The 24,025-nt window shown below is 41.0% G+C and overlaps 1 protein-coding gene across 1 annotated transcript in view; it reads left to right on the top strand.

Annotated features, from left to right (window-relative positions):
• The window catches only part of zfyve16 (zinc finger, FYVE domain containing 16), a 31,021-nt gene extending 7,216 nt beyond the window's left edge, over positions 1-23,805 (top strand). The window contains exons 3-18 of the mRNA XM_020655852.3: positions 348-2,326; positions 4,126-4,222; positions 10,449-10,625; positions 10,724-10,860; positions 10,944-11,160; positions 12,082-12,204; positions 12,346-12,501; positions 12,597-12,821; positions 14,370-14,452; positions 15,443-15,547; positions 16,547-16,697; positions 16,861-16,941; positions 17,973-18,135; positions 18,869-18,974; positions 19,077-19,253; positions 19,334-23,805. Coding sequence (XP_020511508.2) covers positions 348-2,326; positions 4,126-4,222; positions 10,449-10,625; positions 10,724-10,860; positions 10,944-11,160; positions 12,082-12,204; positions 12,346-12,501; positions 12,597-12,821; positions 14,370-14,452; positions 15,443-15,547; positions 16,547-16,697; positions 16,861-16,941; positions 17,973-18,135; positions 18,869-18,974; positions 19,077-19,253; positions 19,334-19,492 — 4,136 coding nt within the window. The 3' untranslated portion in view covers positions 19,493-23,805. The remainder of the gene's footprint in view (positions 1-347; positions 2,327-4,125; positions 4,223-10,448; positions 10,626-10,723; positions 10,861-10,943; positions 11,161-12,081; positions 12,205-12,345; positions 12,502-12,596; positions 12,822-14,369; positions 14,453-15,442; positions 15,548-16,546; positions 16,698-16,860; positions 16,942-17,972; positions 18,136-18,868; positions 18,975-19,076; positions 19,254-19,333) is intronic.
• The last annotated feature ends 220 nt before the right edge of the window (positions 23,806-24,025 follow it).

Raw genomic sequence — 24,025 nt, 5'->3', positions numbered from 1 at the left:
ATTCCTAAACTACTGTGACTAATTAATTTCCTGTAATGTTTATCTTAATCTTATAACGGTGTTCCAGTGCCCAAGTTAACATAATGTTTTCACATCGTCAAAATATGTTATATTAATTCTATATTTACAAAATCAACAGAGAAAAACATCAATTGCATAATATTTTATACTGCTGTCATGAAAAAAGTTTGTATTTTTATTAATTATTTTTTGGCACTTAATGTTTAAAAATCTATTTAAATCACTGGAACAATATTAGCTGGTGTCCATTACAGTTTATTTCTATATGATCTCTTTCTGTTTTAAGTGTATCAAAGTTGAATTATTTCTTATTTTTCTTATTTCAGAGGAACATGACTGTAAATCAGTTTTCCTGAAGACGTCTGTGTACCCCTTCTCATCTCTGGGCTCTCAGTGTTTATCCTCCGAGGCGTCCACCGTCCCACCAAACCTCCCCGACCTCAACTCTCTTCATTATGGATCCGCCACCAGCTGTCCCGACCGCTCTGGCTGTCAGAACCGCAGCCCCGACGATAGAGAGCTCAAAGGTCAACCCCTCACCACAGTGGACCTCCTCTCCTCTGTGGATCGCCGGCCAGCTAAAAGCTCCGCCCCTCCCTGCCCGGACCGCACGCTGAAGCCGGTGTGTGACCTCGTGAACGACACCAGCTCGGCCATCCTGGGCCGGGCAAACAGCCACGATGCCTTCAGCGAGCTGGACGTGGTGGAGAAGCAGATGGAGGAGGAGGAGGAGGAGGCGCTGCTTGTGGACTTTGACAGCCCTGTGGTGACTGCACATGGAGAGGAGCAGGGACAGCCAAGCCACCGCGCTGAATGTAGAGACTCGAAGGAGGTTCAACCATCTGCTGGGAGAGAGGAGCTGCAGAGCGGGGAATATTCTGCCTCGCTCAGTCTGCTGGATGTTATTCTTCCGGCGGCGGTGGAGAGGAGCTCTGAGTCCGCAGATGAATCACAATCAGCTGACAAACATGAGAGGGACTGTGAGGAGGAGGTGACTCATACAAACCAAGTAATTGATAGCTCCTCAGACTGCATAAAACCAAAAGAGTCTCTGCCTGTTGAAAGCATTAAAGAAACAACAACCACCTCAGTGATAAAAGAGGAAGACTCACAAGAAACTGCAGATAAAGTTGAGGCGGAGTCTCCCGCCTCAGAGACTGAATCAGTGGGTTTATCCTGCCTACCATTAGCTGTGTCCATGTGTGGCGCTCTAGTGAGGGCAGAAGAAGACTCAGGTGAAGCCACAGAGCAGTGTGAAGAGGCAGAGAGCACAGAGGCAGACTCCCTGTCAGCTCTCGAAGCTCGAGAGGACAGGTCCCGCTTAGAGGACCCTGTAGACTCAGTGAACCAGCAGCTTGCAGAGGGAAGGGCGTCACCAGAGGGGCAGCATCTCTCTCTTGAACCTGTCCACTCTGCAGACCTCGCCTCCTGCGATCGCTCCGAGCCGAGCCCAGTCGATCCTCCAGAGTTCGGATTTGAGTATCTGCCGGAGAGCGATCAGGCCGAGTTGCTGGTGACCGATGAGGAGCTGGACGCCTTCTTGCAGGCGCATGCAGAAGCAGAGCAGGGCCAAGGAGTGGGAGGCGGGGTGTCTTGCTGCAGTGGTTCTGGGGATTTAACTCAACCTGAGAGTCAAAATGGAGATCTGGAGGCGTTAAGGGGATGTATGCGGGAGGATCTGGAGGGTTTTGCTACTCCAGAAAGTGACAGAACGATGTGTGTGACTGTAGAAGGAAGTTTAAACCCTGCTGCTCAGTCATTGTCACAGGATTCTTGCAGACCTCACCAAGAAGAGCCTGAACTCTCTCCCTCTGGGTTAAACCACTCTTTGACCAGCAACACTTTCCAGTCCCAGCTCAGCGGTAGCCCAGACCAGCTGCCCTCCTATGGAGGGGCAAGACCCAAACAGCTACACTGCCAAACTGCCCGATCTCCACCAGCAGGAGGAGAAGAAGGAGAGGAGGAGACGCTTGGTGAGTCCACTAGAGAGCCAGAAGAGGATGAGGAGAGTTCACCCAGTCTCACAGAGGAGCACTCCAACATTAGGGACTTGAGCCCCATGTACGCCAACCATGATCCTGAGGATTACAGCATGGGGTGTGATGAGCTGTCAGAGCCCCCACCGTACCCTGGTGAGTCACCCACAGACAGTGGCAGGTCAGTGAACTGGAAGAGAGAGGGAGGAGAGGAGCTGGGGAGCAGACAGCCCTCCTGGGTGCCCGATGCTGAAGCTCCAAACTGTATGAACTGCTACCAGAGGTTCACCTTCACCAAGAGGAGGCATCACTGTCGAGCCTGCGGGAAGGTAGGCGCAGTCTTAATTTGTGGTGCCTAAGAGTTCTATTTTTGTTGCCGTGGTATTTGGGAATCAATAATTTCTGATTTTAATTAGTATTGTCTCGTATCTAAAACAAGTATCAAAGTTGGAAGTCTGGTTGTGAGTGACAACCCTAGTTCATTCAATTCATACTTGTAATGTGACGTCACAATTTATGGAACCGCTCCGGATGAGTTGCCAGTCTCAGTTGCTACCTAAGTGTTTAAACCAGTAATATTTTATATTTTCTTAAACTAAATACAGTTGTTGTGCACTGTGCAGTAGGATGCACTTACTGACGAGGAGACAGAATTTAGTCTGAGAAAGAAAACCCAGAGAGGAGGAGATGGTGGATTAATGCAATTGGATGCTCCATGTTCCTATTAGGGAACAAAAGAACAGACTTCTCCTAATCCTGCCATAAAATACTGTGTCAATTTGAGTAAATTATTGCTGCCTTTTAACTCACATTACTGCCCCAGAACACTGTCTGAAAGTGACAGCTGACAGTAATCCTGACACGATTCTTAAGAAACATTAGCTAGATAATGTGAGCCAATTAGCACTCACCTATGCTTTGATTATAAAATTCTTGCCTGTCACTTCTCAAACAACAGCATTATTGACCCATACCCATTTAAAAAGCTGTCTGTGCTTTTGTAGACTTTAATCCTTGAGGCGATGTGAGTGGAAGGATTTCTTTATTAGGTATGTAAACGCCACTGATGTGAAGTTCTGGCGAGGACTTTGCTTTTCTTAGAGATTGAAATAGTGCATAAGGGTTGCAAGTGCCAAAAACTTGCAGTTTACCATAATATCGTGGTTTTTCTGCGGTTGTCAGGTGATGTAAACATGCGTCATTTCAAGAGATGGTAATTTAAAAATCCTGTACTACAGCTCCACAGAGCCTTTAATGGAGGTCGGCACTTTCATCAAATTTTTTTTTTACCCTCCAGGCCTCTGCAACAGTCATGTGACTGAAAACAATGAATTTACATCGCCATATGATAATGCTCTGTGAGCCACCAATCATTGCAGTACAAAACCCCAAATACAAAAGTGCTCCAGTGTCTCACAGCGCGAGGTACAGGACAATTAAAAAGTAGCTCCCGGCGTTTGACAGCCAGTGAGAAACACCTCCCACTAGTTTTAATTCCCTGTGATCCTTAAAGCTTCAAGTACTGACTGAAGCTTTGTTGTAATTATTTTAAATGCAGACCTATACATGTTTCAGATATAATTGAAATCTTCTAAAACACTTACATACAGAGTTAGAATAATAAAAAGTCTTATCAGCATCTGTCCTCTTCTCAGCTCTTTTCACATATTGTCTTAATGCAAAAAGTAAAAATATAGACTGAAAAAGAAACTCAATTTTTACAACTAAATATCACATGTTCAGTTAGATCAAAGTTCCCATGGTGTCTGCGTGCTTCATAAATAGTTAAATAATACAGATTACGTCCCAGCACCAAATATAGCAGGGTGGATTCATGGAGTGAGAGAGAGATCATGAGTCAGCATTTCTTTTTCCAGCTCTTCTATAGATCCCGGCTGAGCCGCGCGTACTAAAGATGGATCTAATTCCCTTAAAGGCCAGTGATTAAAGCAGCATTAGAGAGGACTGTTTGAACATAGTATTGTTCACAGCACGCCTTCTTAACAGGCTTTTCAGAACAAAACGTTTAGATACGCCTTTGACTCCTGTTTATTTACTTTTTGCATGAGGATTTATTTGCATACAAGTTGCTCAGTAGCTATATGTCGTTCTCTCTCATCTGTGGCAGGTTTACTGTGCCGTGTGCTGCAACAGGAAGTGTAAGCTGAAGTACCTGGAGAAGGAGGCTCGTGTGTGTGTCGTCTGCTTTGATTCCATACACAGAGGTAAGAGCCTGGTTCAGTCTGATCCTAGAACTGGCGGCCACTCGTGAGCTGTTTGAGCCTGAGAATCTTTTCAGAACTCAATAGACATTACTTTTTTCTTTGCTCCTAGTTTCTGAGGAGTTGTGAGTTATTGACAAACTCCTGAAATGTGACCATCTGCTATGTATGCTCAAGTTATTTATGTACATGTTTACATCACTAGGACACTGGGATTTTAGAAGTTTTATGAACTCTGAGGTTGTTTTTGTTTTTTATGTTGGGGGGTAAAAACCTAAAATGTGCACATCATTTGCTGTACATAATTTCCACCAGACATGAGTACAATTGTAATGTACACATGTTGTAGACAGGATGTGTATCTTGTTCTGAAGTGCCTTTGTTTGCTTAGAAAATAAGTTGTTGTTTGTGAAGATGCAGAGCAGTCGAGCAAGTTTTTCACAAGTCTTGCTTTTAAAGGTTAAGGTGCTTGACTGAAATGGTTCTGTGTAAGAAATACTAACTGATTCAGAAAATGATCCACAGTTTAAATCTACCTATTTGTTTCTATTTGAGCAAATGAACGAGTGTATATACAGTATGATAAGTATTTTATTTCTGTGTCTGATCGCTTATATGACTCATCCCATATGGAGTTAACTAAAAAATTCTAACAAATATTCAAACAGCATATTTATCAAACGGCACAGGACAATAACATCATTTATTTGTAAAAAAATTGATATATCTTTCATTCATTCATCATCGGCTTATTTGCTCATTTCGATGTATGATTTCCAACACAATAACTTAACACACATACAATGTTTTCTCAAAGTACTTACACACTGTCCATGAACATACAGGAGCAGGAAGAAGAAAACATACAATACCTACAGGATAAGACGGCATATAACTGAATCAGAAGGCCTATAACAAAATCAGAAGGCTTATAACAGAATCAGAAGGCCTATAACAAAATCATAAAGCCTATAACATAATTACAGAATCAGAAAGCCTTTAAAAGAATCAGAAAGCCTATAGCAGAATCAGAAAGCCTATAACAAAATCAGAAAGCCTATAACATAATTACAGAATCAGAAAGCCTTTAAAAGAATCAGAAAGCCTATAACAGAATCAGAAAGCCTGTAACAGAATCAGAAAGCCTATAACAGAATCAGAAAGCCTATAACAGAATCAGAAAGCCTATAACAGAATCAGAAAGCCTATAACAGAATCAGACAGCCTATAACAGAATCAGAAAGCCTATAACAGAATCAGACAGCCTATAACAGAATCAGAAAGCCTATAACAGAATCAGAAAGCCTATAACAGAATCAGAAAGCCTATAACAGAATCAGAAAGCCTATAACAGAATCAGAAAGCCTGTAACAGAATCAGAAAGCCTGTAACAGAATCAGAAAGCCTGTAACAGAATCAGAAAGCCTATAACAGAATCAGAAAGCTTTTAAAAGAATCAGAAAGCCTGTAACAGAATCAGAAAGCTTTTAAAAGAATCAGACGGCCTATAACACAATGAGAAGGCCTATACAGATGGATCTGTTGTAAGTTACTTTTCTCCTCCTTTCACATTCTTTAAATAAATATTCAGACAAAGCAAAAACATTCACAAATAGGTCTGTTCTCCTTATGAAATAAATGTAGGTCAGGAACAACAGTTCCCATAAATCGTGATTCGGGTACAGTTAAAAATAAAAAGGATTTGCACTTAATTTTGCTCCCACTATTCACACCTCTATTCTCCCTGTTTCTATATGTAGTGGTTATATACCCCATTCAAACTGTGCACACGGCGACCTCTAACTTTTAGTTACACTTTAAACATACTCAAGTCAATGATTTGTTCAATGACCGATATTATTTGAAGTTATTCATTGAAGAAAAAAGCCTTCTGAGTACATATGCATGTTCACATCTGTATAAAATGTGTGCACACTTCCAAAAGAGATCTGAAAAACTTGACAATATCAGCATTCATGTTAGAACCAGTGAACATTTCCCCTCAAGTTCAGTTTTGTTCTCACTTATCCTGTACCAGTCGGCTCTATTTTCTCCTCCCCCAGGGACAGACTAAACCTTCGAGTCACCTTTAAATCTTAAAATAGAGAGTCCACTAGACTTCCACTAGAAGTCATTAAAACTTTATAGCATCACAGAAACATTTTCATTTTGCAGTTGATGAATATTTAAGCCGTGCTGCACAAAAATGTCCCATACTCAGTGGCGTGGAGGCTTCCTTTGACGTCATTCTGAACATCTATTAAAAATTCAATTTTTATATAAAGGTTTTAAACGACATGTTCATATTTGAAATAAGCTCTTTTTGTCATGCACTTTTCTGCTTTGTTGATAAAAGGTGTCTCAGAGGTTTTAAAGACTGCAGCAGGGACACGGGGCTGATAGAGGGAGGGGGAAGATAGATGGTGAGGGCAGGAGGGAGGGAGGAGAGTTATAGCAGGACACTGGCATTTGTCCTTGATTGCATGTGAGTTTGTGTGTGTGTGTGTGTGAGCTTGGACGACCTGCCTTACGCAGTAGACATGTGATGCTCACACACGATGGCTAAATTAAGAAGAAAGAGGTGATCCACTTTTCGTGGCTGGTCGACGCTCGTGAGGTGTGACGCGATCCTTCTCTCCTCTCCGTCACCTCTCTCCTCCTTCCCCTCCCTCCTCGTTTGCTCTCCATCTCTCACATCAGTACTGTGAGCTGCATGCGAGGCATACTGCACACACTCAAGCCTAAAGCTAACAGGCTATTACGGCTAACGGCAGAAATATAACAAGGAGCGAGCTTCAGGAGAGCAGTGATGGGAGTGTCTAAAGTCAGACTGAGGAATAGACTCGATGAGATGTGGACTGTTTGGGTTTTAGCAGAAGGCATGACGAGGTAAGAGGCATCTTTTTAATACTTTTAAATATCCAGAGTTTTGTTTTGGTTTTGTGTACTGCGGTTGTTCTGTTGTTTTGTTTGTAATCTGTACCGATTTTGCAAAATCGCCATTTTGACTAGATTGTAAAGAGGAATATTTGTGCTTGACAGCATGAGATAGAACTTCATTTTTCCAGAGAGTGTTGTTTTGCAGCAGTATACGTGAGCTAAACTTAAAAAGGTCTCCGAGGAATACTTGAAGAAGATTGCCGTGAGCTCTTGATGACTTTTTTTTTTGTGCCTTGTCATCCTTTCCTCGCAGAACAAGGTGAAACAACTCTCCTTGTAATGATGCCGTGTGACTAAAAATATGCTTACCTCTTCCACTTAAAAGGGAAAGTCTGGTATTTTTAAACCTCAGCACTATTTATACATATTTTTGGACTCAATTCAGAGCAAAAAGTTTTGGATTTTTTTCCCTATAGGATGCTTTAGCAAAGCTCTAATGGCTGCAATGTGATCCTAACCAAAGTGCATCCACTGAAAGTTCTTGTTTTGTCACTGGCAGGCTCAGCTTGTTATTGTCAGAGAAAGGATCCAGACAGAGAGAGATCGTTATGTTAAAGAGAAACATGCCTCACATTTGTCTCACTAAGAACGGATGTTTCATTTTACTCTTCAAAGCCACCAAACTTTATTGACAAAAGCTTTGTATTTGACTTGAAGAACAAAGGAGCTGCATTTTCTGCTGACTAAACGTTTGGTTTGTTAGTTACTAGGTTTCAAAAATTCCAATACTTCAATACTTTTGATAGAAATTCTTTAAAATAATACAATCTGTCAGCTTAAAGATGGAAAGACTGAAGCTTTAAATAAACATCATATTTTCACCAAAAGCTGCTGGATACAAAAAGTGAGAGCACTGCCTACATTGCACAAAATATAATTTTTGTTAAACTTAGACGGTGATCAGGAGTTTGTTTATTTACACAAAACGTAATAATTAAAAAACAGAAAAACAAACAATTTTGGGTGCTGAATTTGTGTTGCCATGGTTTCGGAAAAAGGTATTAATGCTGTTTGATTTTTACCAGAATGAAAGTGAAGAGCAATAATCTGGTATCATGACCACCATTGTTTGTTGTATGTCATGACTTCTTTGATGTTTTGATTTATTGATTATGGATCCAAAGCGATATTTGTGTATCACAATCAGACGAGAGTCAAGGCAGTTTTGAGAGGTAAAATTATTGGTCCTGTCAACGAAGTCTGGTGGCTATGAAAAAAGAGATTTGCTATGTCTGCCTCCAAATTAAGTGTCCTACTCTTTATGATAGAGGTAGATGTTTTATGATGACAGAAACTTAGATTAACTATAAAGCACTTTAGGGGGACATATTTGAAAAGCGTAGACGAGCCTCCAAGGACCACATTACCGTTCTTACAGCCTCTTTTATTGGCTGTTATATGAAAATATGTGCTGCAGCCTTTCCCAAACTACATTTTATGATAAAAGGGGGTCCAGGTTTGGAAATAAGAGTTCATATAATAGCTTTGCTTTGTGTTCAATCCTGAGGTGCTGCTGTGCTTTTGTCGGCCGCCCTGTAGTTGATGTCAGTTCACAACAGATCGATAGAGATCTATGATGCTTAATCAATATAATGTAGACGAGTGCAACATCAGCACTTCTGTGAGTGCCACCGGAAAGCATTCAGTCAAAACCCGCTCTCCTGGAGGTAACAACTCATGTCGGCACCGTTTGCAATAACCTTCATTCATCTGCACTCTATATAATGCTCTGAAGGCAAAGACAGGGCTGTTTGTCAAATGCTCCGTTTGTCTGATTGTGCTCAGGGTGGAAGTTCAATCGACAGTTCTGTACTATACTGGGTAAAACAATAAACACAGCCAAGGGGAAGTTCTGCAATTTAGTGCTTGTGTTGCACATCCACAGTTCCCAAACACGAATGTGTCATTAGAGTAATAGCATGCACTGCACTGTGGTCACTGAAACATGCGTGCAGCGGTCTGCTGTTTTTAGTCAAAGCTCATGTCCTCTGAGCTGGCACAGTCCTGCTCTCAACAGTATAATCATCATCATCATCAGTAGCTTCAGGCACCCTGTCCTTTTCAGATTTCATCATAAGAACCCGCCAGTATCAAAAGAAAGTGAATAAAGAGAAACTTATTCATCATGTGTCCGTGTTAATTTCTTACATCAGGGAGTAGTTTGTCATGAAACCAGAACTTTAATCACAAATATGATACTAGTAACGACACCTGTTTCTGATATGATGGTTACTAAAATAGGAGTTCTACTCTGCCAATATTGGGCAATTTCTTGTTATGAAGCAAACTCATGCACATTTTTCAAATTGCACAAATATGTTAGCAATGTTTTAGTACAGAAAAGTTCCCATGTTTTGTGCCAGGGTATTTGTTTTGCAAAACTTTGTAATAAATAAAAAAAGCATGTTTCTGAATGTGTTCAAACAAATACATTTGTAATTGATTTCAGAAGAAGCGTCTCGAGCTCAGTTCTCCACTTTGGGATCAGCCACAGGCTACAAAAAAATGCTCCTTCTTTGTGAACAAGCTCACTGCCTGATGTATAAACCCTGATTGACTTAACAAGCTGATCACCAGAATGAATGAGCATTTTTCTTGGCTACTTAAGAATCTTGCAAACTGCAAAAAATGAACCAAAGCAAATCATCCGTTTGAACAGATCTGACCACTTAAGATGTTTGAATGTCTGCATGATGCACATTTTAATTTAGAAATGTAACAAACACAGAAATGTCTACAGCACTATTCCAAATTACTACTGCAGATTTATCTACAGAAGATTAATATCATCCAATGCAACAACCACATTTCACTTGTTAGTGTCTTGAGCAGAAATGTAATGACTGATTTAAGCATTTTTTTTTTTTTACTAATTGCTGACCTCATTTTCTTGCATTTATATTTTGAAATAGGATGCTTATCTGGACTTGCCAGGTGAATGTGGCTTGTATTAAGTGTAATAGATAATTTAACAATAAATTCAACAAATGATTTGAGTTTCTGGAGTTCACAGTGCTTTGAATCTAACATTTTTACTGTTAAAAAAAACAATCCAAATGTTTTGCTTTGCTTATTCTGATGGTTAGTTTTTAAGGTATTTGGCACATGTATAAAGGAACCTGTAAGTTTATATAATCAACCTCTTGGTGGTGCTAGAGGACAAGTCAGAGGATTACCAAAGCCAGTTAGAAGTCAAATTGAACTTGTCATAGGATTAATACTTGAGTGAGCATTAACTTGAGATTGGTGCTAAAATGAATACATTTTTTTTTAATGTTTCTTCTTGTAGCCCAGGCCCTGGAGCGGATGATGAGTCCTGCAGGTCCCAGTCCGAATCCCAACGTCCCCTCTGAGTACTGCAGCACCATCCCCCCTCTGCAGCAGGCTCGAGCCGCCGGCACCCTGAACTCTCCTCCTCCCACCGTCATGGTGCCCGTGTCCGTTCTCAAACACCCAAACAACGACAGTATGCTCACCCCCTTAAATACTGTACACAATCTGTATTTTAACATTTTGGTTTTCATGGACTTCACCCTTGAAAATACTGTTCGTGTGTGTTGTCAGGTTGTCCTCGGGAACAGAAGCGTGTGTGGTTTGCTGATGGCATCCTGCCAAATGGAGAGGTGGCCGACACGACGAAGCTGTCTGTGACGAGCCGCAGGAGCTCGCAGGAGTTCAGTGTGTCCCCGGACCAATCATCAGTAAGACATCGACAGATTAGAAATATGTAAGTAAAATAACTGAAGACATGATGTATAATGACTGGCCCACCCGTTTGTTTCAGCCTGGCTCAGCTGGTTCAGATGTCAGAGTCGGTGGCTCTTCTGCACCTGAAGCTTCTGGGACAGTGGAGGTGGTCAGACCTCCGGTATCCGGCCCCTGGGATTACGCTCTGCTCGCTGGGATCGGATCTTCAGTGAATAGGGTTCCCAGTCTGCTGCCAGAGAACGAGGACGAGCTCCCTCCTCTGCTCATCACCACTGGAGAGGATGACGCAGGAGGTGTGTGTTTTCATTCTGTTCATTACTTCCTTGTGATTCTTCATGTCTGTTTTCCAAATCAGCTACAGTATGTGGTTTGATGCATTAAAATAGTTGTTAGAAGTCCCTCCTGGAAATGTCACTGGACAATGTTTTTCAAACAGCATCTTTCTCCGAGCGTACGACTCACACTCAGTACCACGCTGCTGAAGTTTTCTTTCACATTTGACCATGAAAACAAATCCAAAGTGTCCAACATGTGAATTCTTCTGCCCTGTAACGACCTCTTATCTGAAATCAGCAGTTTGAGTTATGAGCTTGCATTCACTAAATTGATGCCACACAACAGATACACTGACTCAGGGTGATTTCACACCTAACCTGTTTGGTTAAGTTAAAACGGACTCAAGTCAGTTGGCCAAGTTAGTGCGCTGGTGTGAGAGCTGTCGGTACAAATTAAAAGCAGTCTGAAAAGGGCTCTTGAATGATGAAAAGCAATCACAAAACTAAAAATGCAACAAATATAGAACGCAAATTGTTGAATAAAGTCTCAACACCAACATATGTGGATATGTTTTGGTGCAAGACTCAAAGAATAGACAGAGGGGGCAGATTTCATCGAGGAGGGAAGGGTTTTTTTTTTTCCAAGGGCCTTGAATGCAAAAGGGTGGTCAGCTCCAAGCTCAAGCTACTGCAAGAAGACCTGTGTCACAAGATCTACTTCTTCTAGGATCCTGGGGCAGTTTAAGGGCACAGGAGATGGTTGAGGAGGGAAATTAGCCATTCAGGGCTTTAAACAAAAAGATCAATCCTGAAGCAAACCAGTACAGAGATGCTGAAGCAGAATTGATTTTCTCTTTCTTCCTGGAACCAGTCAGAAGCCTGAAAAAAATGCTAGGCATTAAAGTTTAAATGTGTTCTTCTGTGTGTTTTTCTTCCTAGATGTTTTAGTCGAGGAGAGTCCTGCTCCATGTCAGATCCTTCACCTATTGGAGGAAGGAGGACCCCGACCGCTGACCTTCGTTATGAACGCCAACCTGCTAATTAATGTCAAACTGGTCACATGTGAGTAGAATATAACTCAAATCTTAAGAAGTATTCAACATACTGGATACAAATAAGAATCATATATGTGTTTTTTTTGTAATTGTCGCCTTCAGTTTTAGTCCGTGTTAACTGAGTCTGTGTTTCTGTTTGCTCGGTCAGACTGCAGCCGGCAGTGCTGGTGTTTTGGCTCTAACGGGCTGCAGGCGCTGGGACAGAAGGAGTTGGTGTTTTTATTGGAGTGTTTGCCAGAAGAAAAATCTCTCCCAAAAGACCTCTTCACACTCTATCTCAACATTTTCCAGGAAGCCCAAAAAGGTAGAAAATAGAAAAGCCCAGTCAGGACGTGTTAACCGTTCACAGCTTTTTGTACAAAGGAAAAAAACTAACTAAACCATTCTCTCGTGTTGTAGGAAAGTTCTTGGAGGAGCTTGATAACGTGACCTTCACCAGCAGTTTTCTGGGCAGTAAAGACCACGCCGGGATGCTCTTCTTCTCTCCCACCTGTCAGCCTCTAGATGGCCTCACTCTCCCCACGCAGCCGTTTCTGTTCGGCCTGCTCATCCAGAAACTGGAGGTGCCCTGGGCCAAAGTCTTCCCCCTCAGACTGCTTCTGCGGCTCGGAGCTGAATACAGCGGTGTGTGTGAACTTCTCTACCTCATTGTTTTTGTCTTAAAGTAGGCTGGGTTAGTTTCATATCGTCCAGAGCTCACACAAGTTCAACACCAGCAGCAGAGGATTCATACATTGACATTAGGGGTGTCATGATACCAGGTATTTGAATACTAGTTAAAATCAGCAAAATGGGGGCGGCAGTAGCTCAGTCTGTAGGGACTTGGGTTGGGAATCGGAGGGTCACAGGTTCAAGTCCCGGCACGGACCAAGTCTGGAAATTGGTTTGGTGGCTGGAGAGGTTCCAGTCCACTTCCTGAGCACTGCCAAGGTGCCCTTGAGCAAGGCACATAAGGCCCCACCAGCTCAGGAGCGCCCACTGTGGGCAGCCCCCTCACTCTGAGACCTCTCCATTAGTGCATGTCAGTAGGATCCTGTTTGTGCATGTGTGTGTAGCATGTTAAATAGACAGAGTGTAAAAATGAATTTCCCCTCGCAGGATCAATAAAGTATAAATTATTATTATTAATCGAGCAGGATCGATAATACAGCAACAAAGAAAACTAAGGCACCAAATATTTTCTAAGTCCTGTTTTTAATGAAAAATATGGCCAGCAAACTCCTGCACATGTTGTGAATATCACAAACACTTTGGCAACATTTTCATCTTGCACCAAGACGTTGCTTATGTATTTGTTTTCTGCATTTCAGACAGTGCTCGCTCTCTTTCCCTTGTGGAAGCTTTTGGTAAAAATATGACCGAAGATCTGAGGTTTTTTTAACGCTTGGATACTCTTCGATGCTATCAATCATTCAAATGACAGAGATTGTACCGTTTTAAAAACGAGTGGTATTGAAAAAAGTTAAAAAGTTGGACGACTTTTTCATTTTCTCCAATAAATAATCTATTTTCTTTATTTGTATGAGATAAATGAAGAAACCTCTTGTTCATTCTCTTGAGTATTTGCTGCTTTCTTCATACTGTGTGACAACATTCAAAGTTGTCATTGGCCTTTAAAAATAGTTTTGATCCTTTTCCTAATTAACTAGTCGAGACAATGATGCTGAAATTGATTAATTGTGAAAATACTGTATGTGTCAGTTCAGGCATGAAGTAAAATAAAGCTCATTAAATGTCAGTGTTTCCCCCGATATGCATCTAGCAGCAGAGGTGCACCGCTGCTGAAATATGACCTCCGCTGCTGATTTTTTTTTTTCTTTTATGAGCAGAGAAAGGAAAGGAAAGGAAACGTAGTGGAAGAGAGTAAAAGAAAGGACAGGGCTCCTAGATTATATTAATTTGCGCTACGGACTCAAATGTGACCATCGTTTTGAAATAAATTATTCATTTTCTTTGTTAAAACTCAGACTCCACTCGTCTTTTGCCATTACCAACGAGCCAGGTTATGACAGTAATGTGGTGTTTGGTTGATTATTTTGTCCAATAAATGTTAAAAAGAAAGAAACCCTTCTGTTCAACTGAATTTATGGACTTATCTGGACTTGTAGCTTCAGATACGTGCACCCAGTAAGAGTAAGATTGATGTTATAACAAACGCTTTCTTTTTTTCAGTTTATCCCACCACGTTGACGAGTGTCCGTTTTCGGGACTCTGTGTATCGAGAGACGGGACACACCATCATGAACTTACTGGCTGTAAGTATTTAAACAGAAGCAGAACGAGTCAAATTCAGCATGGAGATCATTAAAGATTGTCTGAACTTTGGTCAGGTAATTTTGTTCCTGATCCCACTGAAAGCACATTTTAATATATTTTTAATTACATGAATGGGGGGGGGGGTCCTTCCTGCTTTTAATTCTTGTCTACATTTAGTTATTTCACCTGTGACAATGAGGACTGGTAACATCTTAAAGAGGAGCTTAAGACCATCCTCACCAGAGTCAAAGCTTTTCATTAGTCCGATTGCAAAGAGTTACTTGTTTTAAAGCAACAATTTCTTACTTGTCCACCTTAAAATCGTGGTCTGAAGGTCGATTTAATAGAACAACAACTTTCAACAGACAGAATGCCGTCTCTCTCATGTCCACAGCGGCCTGATTGCATGTTTACTGCAGTATGTAACTTTGACATCGTCGGTCGACAGGGTTGTCTGGCTTCTCACAACATCTTTGCCGGCTTCGTGCTCTCTGTTTGTCAACATATGCACGTTGTCTAAGAGAGGTAGGCGGACAGCACTGTGTGTGTTTTACGACCGTGCAGCTGCACCCGGAGGCCTTGGATGAGCGCCAAAGTGCATCAAACTGAATTCCTAAATATTGTTGCCATAAAGCTGAATCAAAACAGAAAGGCTTGTGAGGCAGTGCAGAATATATTTGATTGCAAATAAATCTTCAATCTGGTGATCATTTCATGCAGTTGATCATCTATTCTTTTAAAGTAATAAATATATTTCTGCCCCTATTTATGTACTTAGTTGGCTTCACATCTGTTTGACATGTCTGTGTTTTCCTCAAACAGTTGGTTATGTGTTCCTTGTTTTTAGCTTTTTTACTTTTATACTCTACCATAGAGACTCGTACACATTGTGTGCTGTCTCTTCAGTCGATTTGATGTTCTCTTCTCTTCTGTATGAAACCTCAAAGTAAAATAATAATTAGTATAATAACGGATCTTTGTTCCCACAGGACCTGAGGAACTACCAGTACAGTCTGTCGGTGGTGGAGGGGCTGAGGATCCACATGGAGATGGGCCACAGCTACATCGATATTCCTAAAAGTAGCTTCAATGAGGTAAGACAGCTGTGGAAGTACAAAGTATAACTCTGAAGACATCAAAAACATGACATTTAGTGCCAAGAGTGATACGATAAGATCCAGCTGCATCCACGGCAAGTGATGGACAGCTGCGTTACAGAGCTCAGCTGTATAAACAGTCATCTAGTTCTTCTAGGTAGGTATATGTTTTACTAAAATCTTAAACCACTACTTACCAGCACTAATCTAGAATGTGCAACAATAGCTATCGTGCACAATCGTTAAATACAAAATGTGTGTGAAATGGCTCTGACAACGTCTGTGTCGCAGTCTTTGTTAGACCTCAAACTGTTAGGAGAAATAAATAACTCGCAGTGCAATGACATAAATAGAAAAGGCCGAGACGCTGTATGTCATCAACTTGCATCATCAATCTGTGCCCCTGTTCAGTGTTGAAAATGTAGCACAACAATAAAAGAGCTTTGGCTTCAAGACTGCAAAAAAGAGAAGGAAGAGAGTGTGAAGGCTTTGAGGGCAAAGAAAGGACACGAACATGACTGAGCAGTTTTTTCTAAGTGAGTTTGAGGTCAAGTTTATGTATACAGCCAAATATCGCAAATTTGCCTCAAGGGGCTTTATATCCTGTGCAGTTATACGAGTCCATCTGTCCTTGAATCCTCAGTATGGATCCAATAAAGCATCAGAAAAAAAATGGGAGAAATCTTAGGATGAGCAGAAAAGAAAAGATCCAGGATGGATAGAAAGTAGATTTGATGATTTCAGAACAACAATCAGGATCACAGAATGAATGCTATGTTGTGAACATGTATGGAAAGTGTGGCTGCAGAGGAATATTGCACAGCTCGAGGTGTCATCAAACCTACTTTTGCAAAGCTCAGCACACTTTACACACACACAGGAAAAGTACAAATTTGCTTTTATCTGGCAGTAAAATTCTGCATCATTTCATGACATACTCTTACATGGTGGTTGCAGGTAGGGTTGTCACGATTCCACATTTTCCTTGTCTTTCAGATGCAAAAGGTGGTAAACGCTTCGAACGAGCACGTCATCAGTATCGGCGCTCGCTTCAGCCCGGAGGCCGACTCTCACCTGGTGTGTTTGCAAAACGAGGAGGGCAACTATCAGACGCAGGCCAACAGCATGCCGGGCAAAACACGCACAGGTGAGTCATCAGTAATTCTGCTGACTCATCCGTATTGTGTTTGTAGTGAAATTAAAGAAGGCGAGGCGTGCAACACAAACGTTACATGATGACTATCACTTTCCTGTTGACCCTGTGTTGTGTAGATACTCAACTGTCCGCTGATTCATGTTTTTATTTACAGTCACTGGAGCCAGTTTTGTTGTTTTTAATGGAGCCCTGAAAGCCTCCTCCGGCTTCATCGCCAAGTCCAGCATTGTTGAAGGTAAAGTCACCAACACCTTCATTCTGACCGTAATACTTTGAATATTAGATGCACTTTTTATACCTATTATTTAGTCTAAAAGTGAGCAGCAGCCAGTCAGCAGGGGGAGCTCTAAATCTTTTGGCTTCACTAGAGGCAACAAATACACTGTCCATTCTGTATACACTCTATCTCAGCGGTCTCCAACCTTTCCTCATCTGAGAGCTACTTTGAAAAAAATGAAATTGGCCAAGAGCTACTTTCATCAAATCGCTTGCATTTATTTACACAGCACACATCAGCTGAATTAAATTACTGTTTGTGCACGTGTGAAATTGCAATAAACCGATGCTTATCAATAACCTTAAATTCACATCAAGGTCCAAGAAAAAAAACATGAATATTTAACACTTCTTATTGTGCCACATAGGGAGCTATGTTGCTGAAAATTCACATCAATGTACAAGAAAACATCACTACTTTACACTTGTTTTTATGGGCCAAATATATGAATAGTGGGAAGAAGTGCATTTACTGTCATCAGATTTAAAAAAAAAAAAAAAAATGTTTTAACACAGTCAACCTATAGGCTAGCTACTTAAAACCTGCTCCTTTAGAAAGTTAACGACGGAGCCCAGGCTGGTTACTTCCCTCATTAGGTCATAGTCATGCTTTTAAAGACTCCTCAATTTAAAAACAACAAGTGACAAGCAGAGGGGGTCTCTGGCTGTAGGTCCGTACTTCCCACCTTACTATCTACACTGAGAGCTCTGTTACCGTACCAGTAGCTGAAGTGAAAACAGGTGATACTAGAAAGAACTGCACAGCTTTACAGAATCTTCACATTGTGCACCTTGCTGAACAAAATAGAAACACTCTGGGAGACCACCAAAACCAAACTTTTTTTTACACATGGTGCAGTTTATAATCCGGATTTAACGTTATAGAAGTCCTATCCTATCTTATCGTATTGCTTTATATTGTATCATATTGCAAAATAAATTGGGTCCGTGTAGATCCTAAAAACTAAAACTTCACCTTTTCTGTGTCAGACGGGTTGATGGTGCAGATCCCTCCAGAGACGATGGAGTCCCTGCGCGCGGCTCTGAGGGATCAGACAGACTTCCACATCCCCTGCGGCCGGAATGACGGAGGGGAGCTCCGAGAAAACGTCTCTGTCCGCTGGGTTGACTGGAGTTCACCCGTCAACACAGGGTAACTGCACAAAGCTCGGCACGCGTACGCACACACAATGCCGACAAACAACTATTTACTGTGCAATCTGTCCTCTGCTGAACTCGCAGGCCGCACATGCTGAAGTAATTTTAGAAGATTTGAATCCACTTTCCCTTTCTTTTTATAACCACACAGAATGTTCTAATATGGTCGAAAAACAAAGAGAAAAAAAACACAAAAAACAGCTTTAAATGGAAAACAAATACACCTCAGTTTAGCTGCAAGTCAAAGGTTTTGATTTTCTAAAAATAAGTTATAAGATGCCTCGTTCTTTCAAAGGTTTTTACTCACATGAAAGATGAAGCAGATTTTGCTTTGTGTAAAATGAAAAAAACGTTCCCAGTGAGGCAATCATTTTTAACAAGCGTCCGATGGAGATCATGTTGTTACATGTTACATACCATCCCACAACGATTATGCAATGTAAAGGTTGTAGTTTGGTTGTTTCACAAAGCCTCAGCTTTTATCTTAAATGTCGTTTGAAACCTCCTGCACTATCTCCCAGCTTGGAGTTTTTTGGGGTAAATAAATTTTCTTGGAGCTCAATTTAGATTCTGATCCCTGCAGTGAAAACACACTCAGTTCCTTCAAAGCGTCCTTGTTCCTGAGGGAAGTCCCCACATGTGAATTTAGAACTGAAATTAATAGATTGCCAAATGAAATCTCAGATATTTAAAGATGTGATTATCCCACTTCCATGCTCCTCTTGAAGGAGAACCAGCGGGGTTGATGGGAGACCTCTGGACGGAGTCCGCAGCGCGAGGATGCAGCAGGACACTGACTTCGAATCAGACGGACGCACCATCAGATGCACTGAGGTGGAGTTTTTGTCTCACTCACACACAGGTTTCAACTTTCCAGCGTGAGGCTTGGCTCCAGTTTACAGTCAAAGTAAGCTCAATGTCTGAACTTCCCTGCAGGTTTTCTACCAGCTGAAGTCTCCAGACTGCAGCCTGGCGTCGGTGCTGTCTTCCTGCAGCGTGTTTCAGAAAGAGATGGCGTTGGCTACCTGCAGCGCTCTGACTCCTCACCTCGCCGTTCTCACCTCATGTGGCATCAACTCGCTCACTCTGAGGATCTCCACGCAGGCTGATATGGTATTTATTAAGACAGATGAAACAACGGTATCATTTCGTGTTGCGTTGTTTTGACTGTTCCTTGGTTTGTTTGCTCTCAGGTGGAGTACCAAGCCGGCTCCGGAGGCAGACTCCTCCCACAGCGCTACATGAACGAGCTGGACAGCGCTCTGATCCCCGTCATCCACGGAGGTAGCGCTAGTGTACCACAGACTGCCATGGACATGGAGTTCATCTTCTACATCACACACGCTATCTAACGCAGACCTTAACCCACTCAAAGTATTAAAGACGGTCGGTGTTTGAGCACAGACAGAGAAGCTGTTGACTGTAGCCGAGCATGCTAACATGCTAATAGCTCATGTTGCACAGCTGGACAAGCAGCCGCTGGTTCAACACCACCCCCTAGAGGCCGGGGGGTGTAAAACGGACATGATTCTGGTTTTCTGTTAAGGAAATCGCTGTGTGTTCGTATGTTTTCGTGCTCACCAAAGCTGCTTTAACACAAGAAGCCAAACACTAAACAAGGAATACGACGACACGACCAAAAACAAGCAAACTATTCAAACCGTTTTTTCTTCTGCTCTGCCTTCCAGGCTCCCCGCGGTCAGCTGGGAGCTCCTCAGTGAATGTTTCCCACAGACACTCGATCGACAAAATGTCTCTCATTGGATGTATTTATTATATTTTAATATGGGCTTAAGGAATGAATTGATGACATTAAAGCACGGGACGTGACTGACCGCAGCTTTCAGTACTTCAGAGGTGCTACTGTATCGCCACTCCACACACACAGCTGACCACAGTGATGACCTCAAGGTACCATACTTTCATTTAGCATGCTGGTTTGTAATGACACGGGGGAAACCTCAGGCCTCATGCAGGAACATTTTTACCCTTAACTTACTATATTCTCACGCTTCCCTTAAATCTTATTTACCAAACTCTGCACAAAAAAACTCTAGTTTCAGCCTCATGACTGACACAAGTTCATCGGATGTTACTGAGTGTCATCATCACCTCTACATTGCTTTCCAGAGATATGTTCAGAACAACGTGGAAGCATCATTACAAAAAGAATTCAAAGACAGTAAAAAAAATATGTGCTGTTGTTGTGATACCAAAAGGTTTAAAACAACACAATGTCCATTTATGAAATGATCAATCGTCTGAGAAGTACATGAGATATTTTTAAATATAGATCTTCGCTCATATTTTTAAACAAAGCTGCCTCGAGCAAAATAAAGAGCCGCAGTAGTCCACTTAAATTCACGTGTCAGCTAATCCTTTTTTCAGGTCATTTTGGCGTTCAAGTTACATTTATGTCTCAGACCAACATTGCACTGTTTCTGTACAGAATTATTTGTGCAATTTGGACTGTGTGCAGAAGTTTTAATACCAATGATCAGGATTTTGGTGCCTAGGACTTTTTTTTGTTGCCGTGGAATCGAATCAGGTATTATTTGATTTTTACAATAATCGTATCAAACTTTAAAATTCTGGTGTCATGACGACCCTAATATGAACTGGGGCTCTTGTAATGCCGCACATCACATACCTCTAATGATGCAAACTTTTATCGTTTTTCTATCAGTGCAGGAAAATATTCATTAACTGAAGTGTGTGAGACTTAGCTGTGAAGCATTTCAGTGTTGAGATTTTCCTGCTGCCCTGAAGATGTATCTGAAAGGGTCTCCATGAAAAAAAAACAAGCTCTTTAGAAGGTGCTTGCTTGTTGATTTTTGGACAGACCTGCATGAAGTCAGACTTTTTTTACAAATCTGCATCATGATGGTGTTATTTCAGTATCCTCTTGTCCCATTTTTGTTTTGTTTAAGAACTACAGCTAAATCTGTTCAGTAGGATCTGAAGTAAAAACAGATTTGCAGTGTGCACATCAAGACTCGTTCAGTAGGTCTGCACCACTCGTCAGTTCTGGTGGAGAAAATTCTGAATACAACAACATTTTGGGAATGCCAAGAATTCCCTTAAATAACTCATACATGCCAAAATGATCATCCTGCATGAGGTCCTTTATGTGTCAATAACAGGTTCTGTGTTCAAATTAAGATGGATCTGAGTTAGTCAAAGGAGAAAATTCTGCTATAAAGTGAATGTAACCTGGTGTGTTTGGGACATTCAGCTATGATTACATTTAAAGACCCTCTCTTGGATCAAACTTAGGTATATCAGTGCTAACATTTGCTGTGTTTCATCACCTATACTCTGTGCTATATGTGTACTGTCTCAGAAAACTACAATGTTTAACAAACAGCTCTTATTAGATTACGTATGATTAGATTTCCCAAAATATTGCAAAGGTCTCAGCTCAGCTGTCTTCTAACTTTTTAATTTTAATTACTTTCAAGGTCACATATTATGCAAACTTTACCATGTTTGTCTCACACTAATATGTGTCCCTAGTCTGTCTACAAACCCCCCAATTATGAGAAAGGTCCATCCTCTCCGTCTTGTGCCTACTCCACTTTTCAGAAAATGTGTGCTCAAACAGGCCGTTTGGAGATTTTCCCTTCATGACATCACAAAGGGCAGTAGCCCCTCCCCCAGGTGGGTGACACTCCCACAGCTCGGTGTTTGTTCTGCCCTCTGAGTCGTCTGCCTTTACACTGTCAACAAGAGGACATGGAGCGAGAAAGCCCAGAGCCACCCAAGCCCTTCCAGAGAGGGGGCGTGGTCAGATGCAGCTCATTTACATATTTAAAGCTACAGACACAGAAACAGCCTGTTCTGAGCAGGGCTGAAATAGAGGGGTTTATAGGCATGATCAAATACAGGATCAGAGTGGATTTAGAACAAGAAACTTCACACACATGTTTTGGGGAGCTCACAGCAGCTTTAAAGCACTTTAGAGTTTTTCAAACAGGAGACAGCTTTTACTTTATTCAACAGCAAGTTTCAAATGTCCCAAAAGAGAAACTTCACCCTTTTTTTTTTTCTTCACCAGCTTCCTGTCTTTTTCTCTAATTATTAAGCTGCATTAGAACTGCCAAATTTATCTTACAAGTGCTGTTATGACGATAGAACTTGTGAATTAATAAATCAGAATTGAATTCCCCGCAGAGTGTAACCAGGTCAGCACGTCGCTTTGTGTTTCACATCTCGCCCCAGTCGTTTGAATCGTTCTTTCTCTGGGCCCAAATGTATAAAAGATGAACTATATGCACACAGATTGTTTTTGGTTTTTTTTCTGTCCTTTTCATAATGAAGACTTATTTTTGGAGTCGTTGGTATAAAAGTTTTAACAAACAGAGTAAGAGTTCATATTTTTGATAGGATGCAGGCTACATTGATTTTGCAGATTGTGTAGCAAGTTCCCTGAGCACCTGAGATAAAAACAAAAAAAAACAAATGTAATTTATCATTTTGACATGAGGTAGAAAATATATCACCAAAAAAATCAATGCATATAGATACATTTACAGGTAAAGTTTTCACAAAAAGAAAGAAGCCAGACATTCGTTTTTCATGTTCTGCAAAGTTGCTGCAAACACAGAGAATAATTATTCTTTTTATCATGAATGTTTAAATGATGGAGTCGTCATATTTGGGCAGGAAAAGGGGCGATTTTAAAAAACGCAGAAAAAGGGCTGCACACCAAAAACGTAAACAGAAGTTGGACATGTGTTTCCCTTTTTTCTTGATTTTACTGAAGAAGCCCCGCTGTTTGGACTGATATTAAAGTTTCAATAAAACCTCCATGGGTTGGATTGTCCCAAAACTTTGTGTTGACATTAGTGGATACGACCAATATGTTGATTATAAAAGGACATTACATAGTTATTTTACACACTATATTGTTGTGAAAAGCAGATTAAAGGACAATTTCAGTGTTTATTTAAAAGCTGATTTGATCTGAAGTTGCAGTTTCACTTATAAAGACACATTTTATCAAAACAAAAGTTTTTCTTGGTATTGAAATTTATATCGATCTATACAACACCTGTAATGTATGGATGCCCCCCAGGTGCAGTTATAATCATTAAGTAATACGTTATTAAACAGTTATATCTGCTCACAGCTTCATTATAGTGAAGTTGGAAATATTTATCAGAATAATCGACATTCTCTTGTCCGGTCCAACAGGCGTGTTGGTCGTTGTTTGACCTGCTTCACTTCACAAAGACGTCTGTTTGAAGAGGAAGTCTGATACCACACGGGGAGGGGGGGAGTTAACGCATTTCACCTCCGACATGCGGCTCAAACATGCACGAGCAGTTTTTCTGCAGCTTTCGTTTTCTAACATTATTTGAATTTTGCAGTTTGGAGAATGAATGAGACATGTATCCATCTCTATATTGTCTGCAGCAGTCGTCATATTTGAAGGTAACTAATTTTCTTTCTAGGACGATTAAAGCAACTATCCACTTTGTCAAAATGAGAAGTACTTTTTATGCTTTCTGATTATTATTATTTTTGTTGACGTGTTATGTGTAAATCATCTATTTATTCATAAGCACCAGCTTTATTTGGTGAACCTGGTATCTGGGTCCTGATCGGTTTCTGATTAGCTCATGTATTTAACGAATAAAATGAGTTTTATGAAGAAAAATTATATCTTTTGTAATCTTGTCTGTGCTCTTAAACATTGAAAAAAACATCTGGGACATCCTTAAAAGTATAAACTGTCATCTTTATTGTCAGTTAGCATTGACAAAATGTAGTTATTAAAACTTTTATAATTTTCAGATTAAAGGCAGGGTTGGTAATTTTCCTAAACTAGTATGATTTTGAAAGTAGCCCTCAGTGCTGCATCTAGCTCTACACCCCCTCCC

This window comes from Labrus bergylta, chromosome 17 (assembly GCF_963930695.1).
Source record: "Labrus bergylta chromosome 17, fLabBer1.1, whole genome shotgun sequence".
Lineage (NCBI taxonomy): Eukaryota > Metazoa > Chordata > Actinopteri > Labriformes > Labridae > Labrus > Labrus bergylta.
This window is presented reverse-complemented; position numbering and strand designations above follow the sequence as displayed.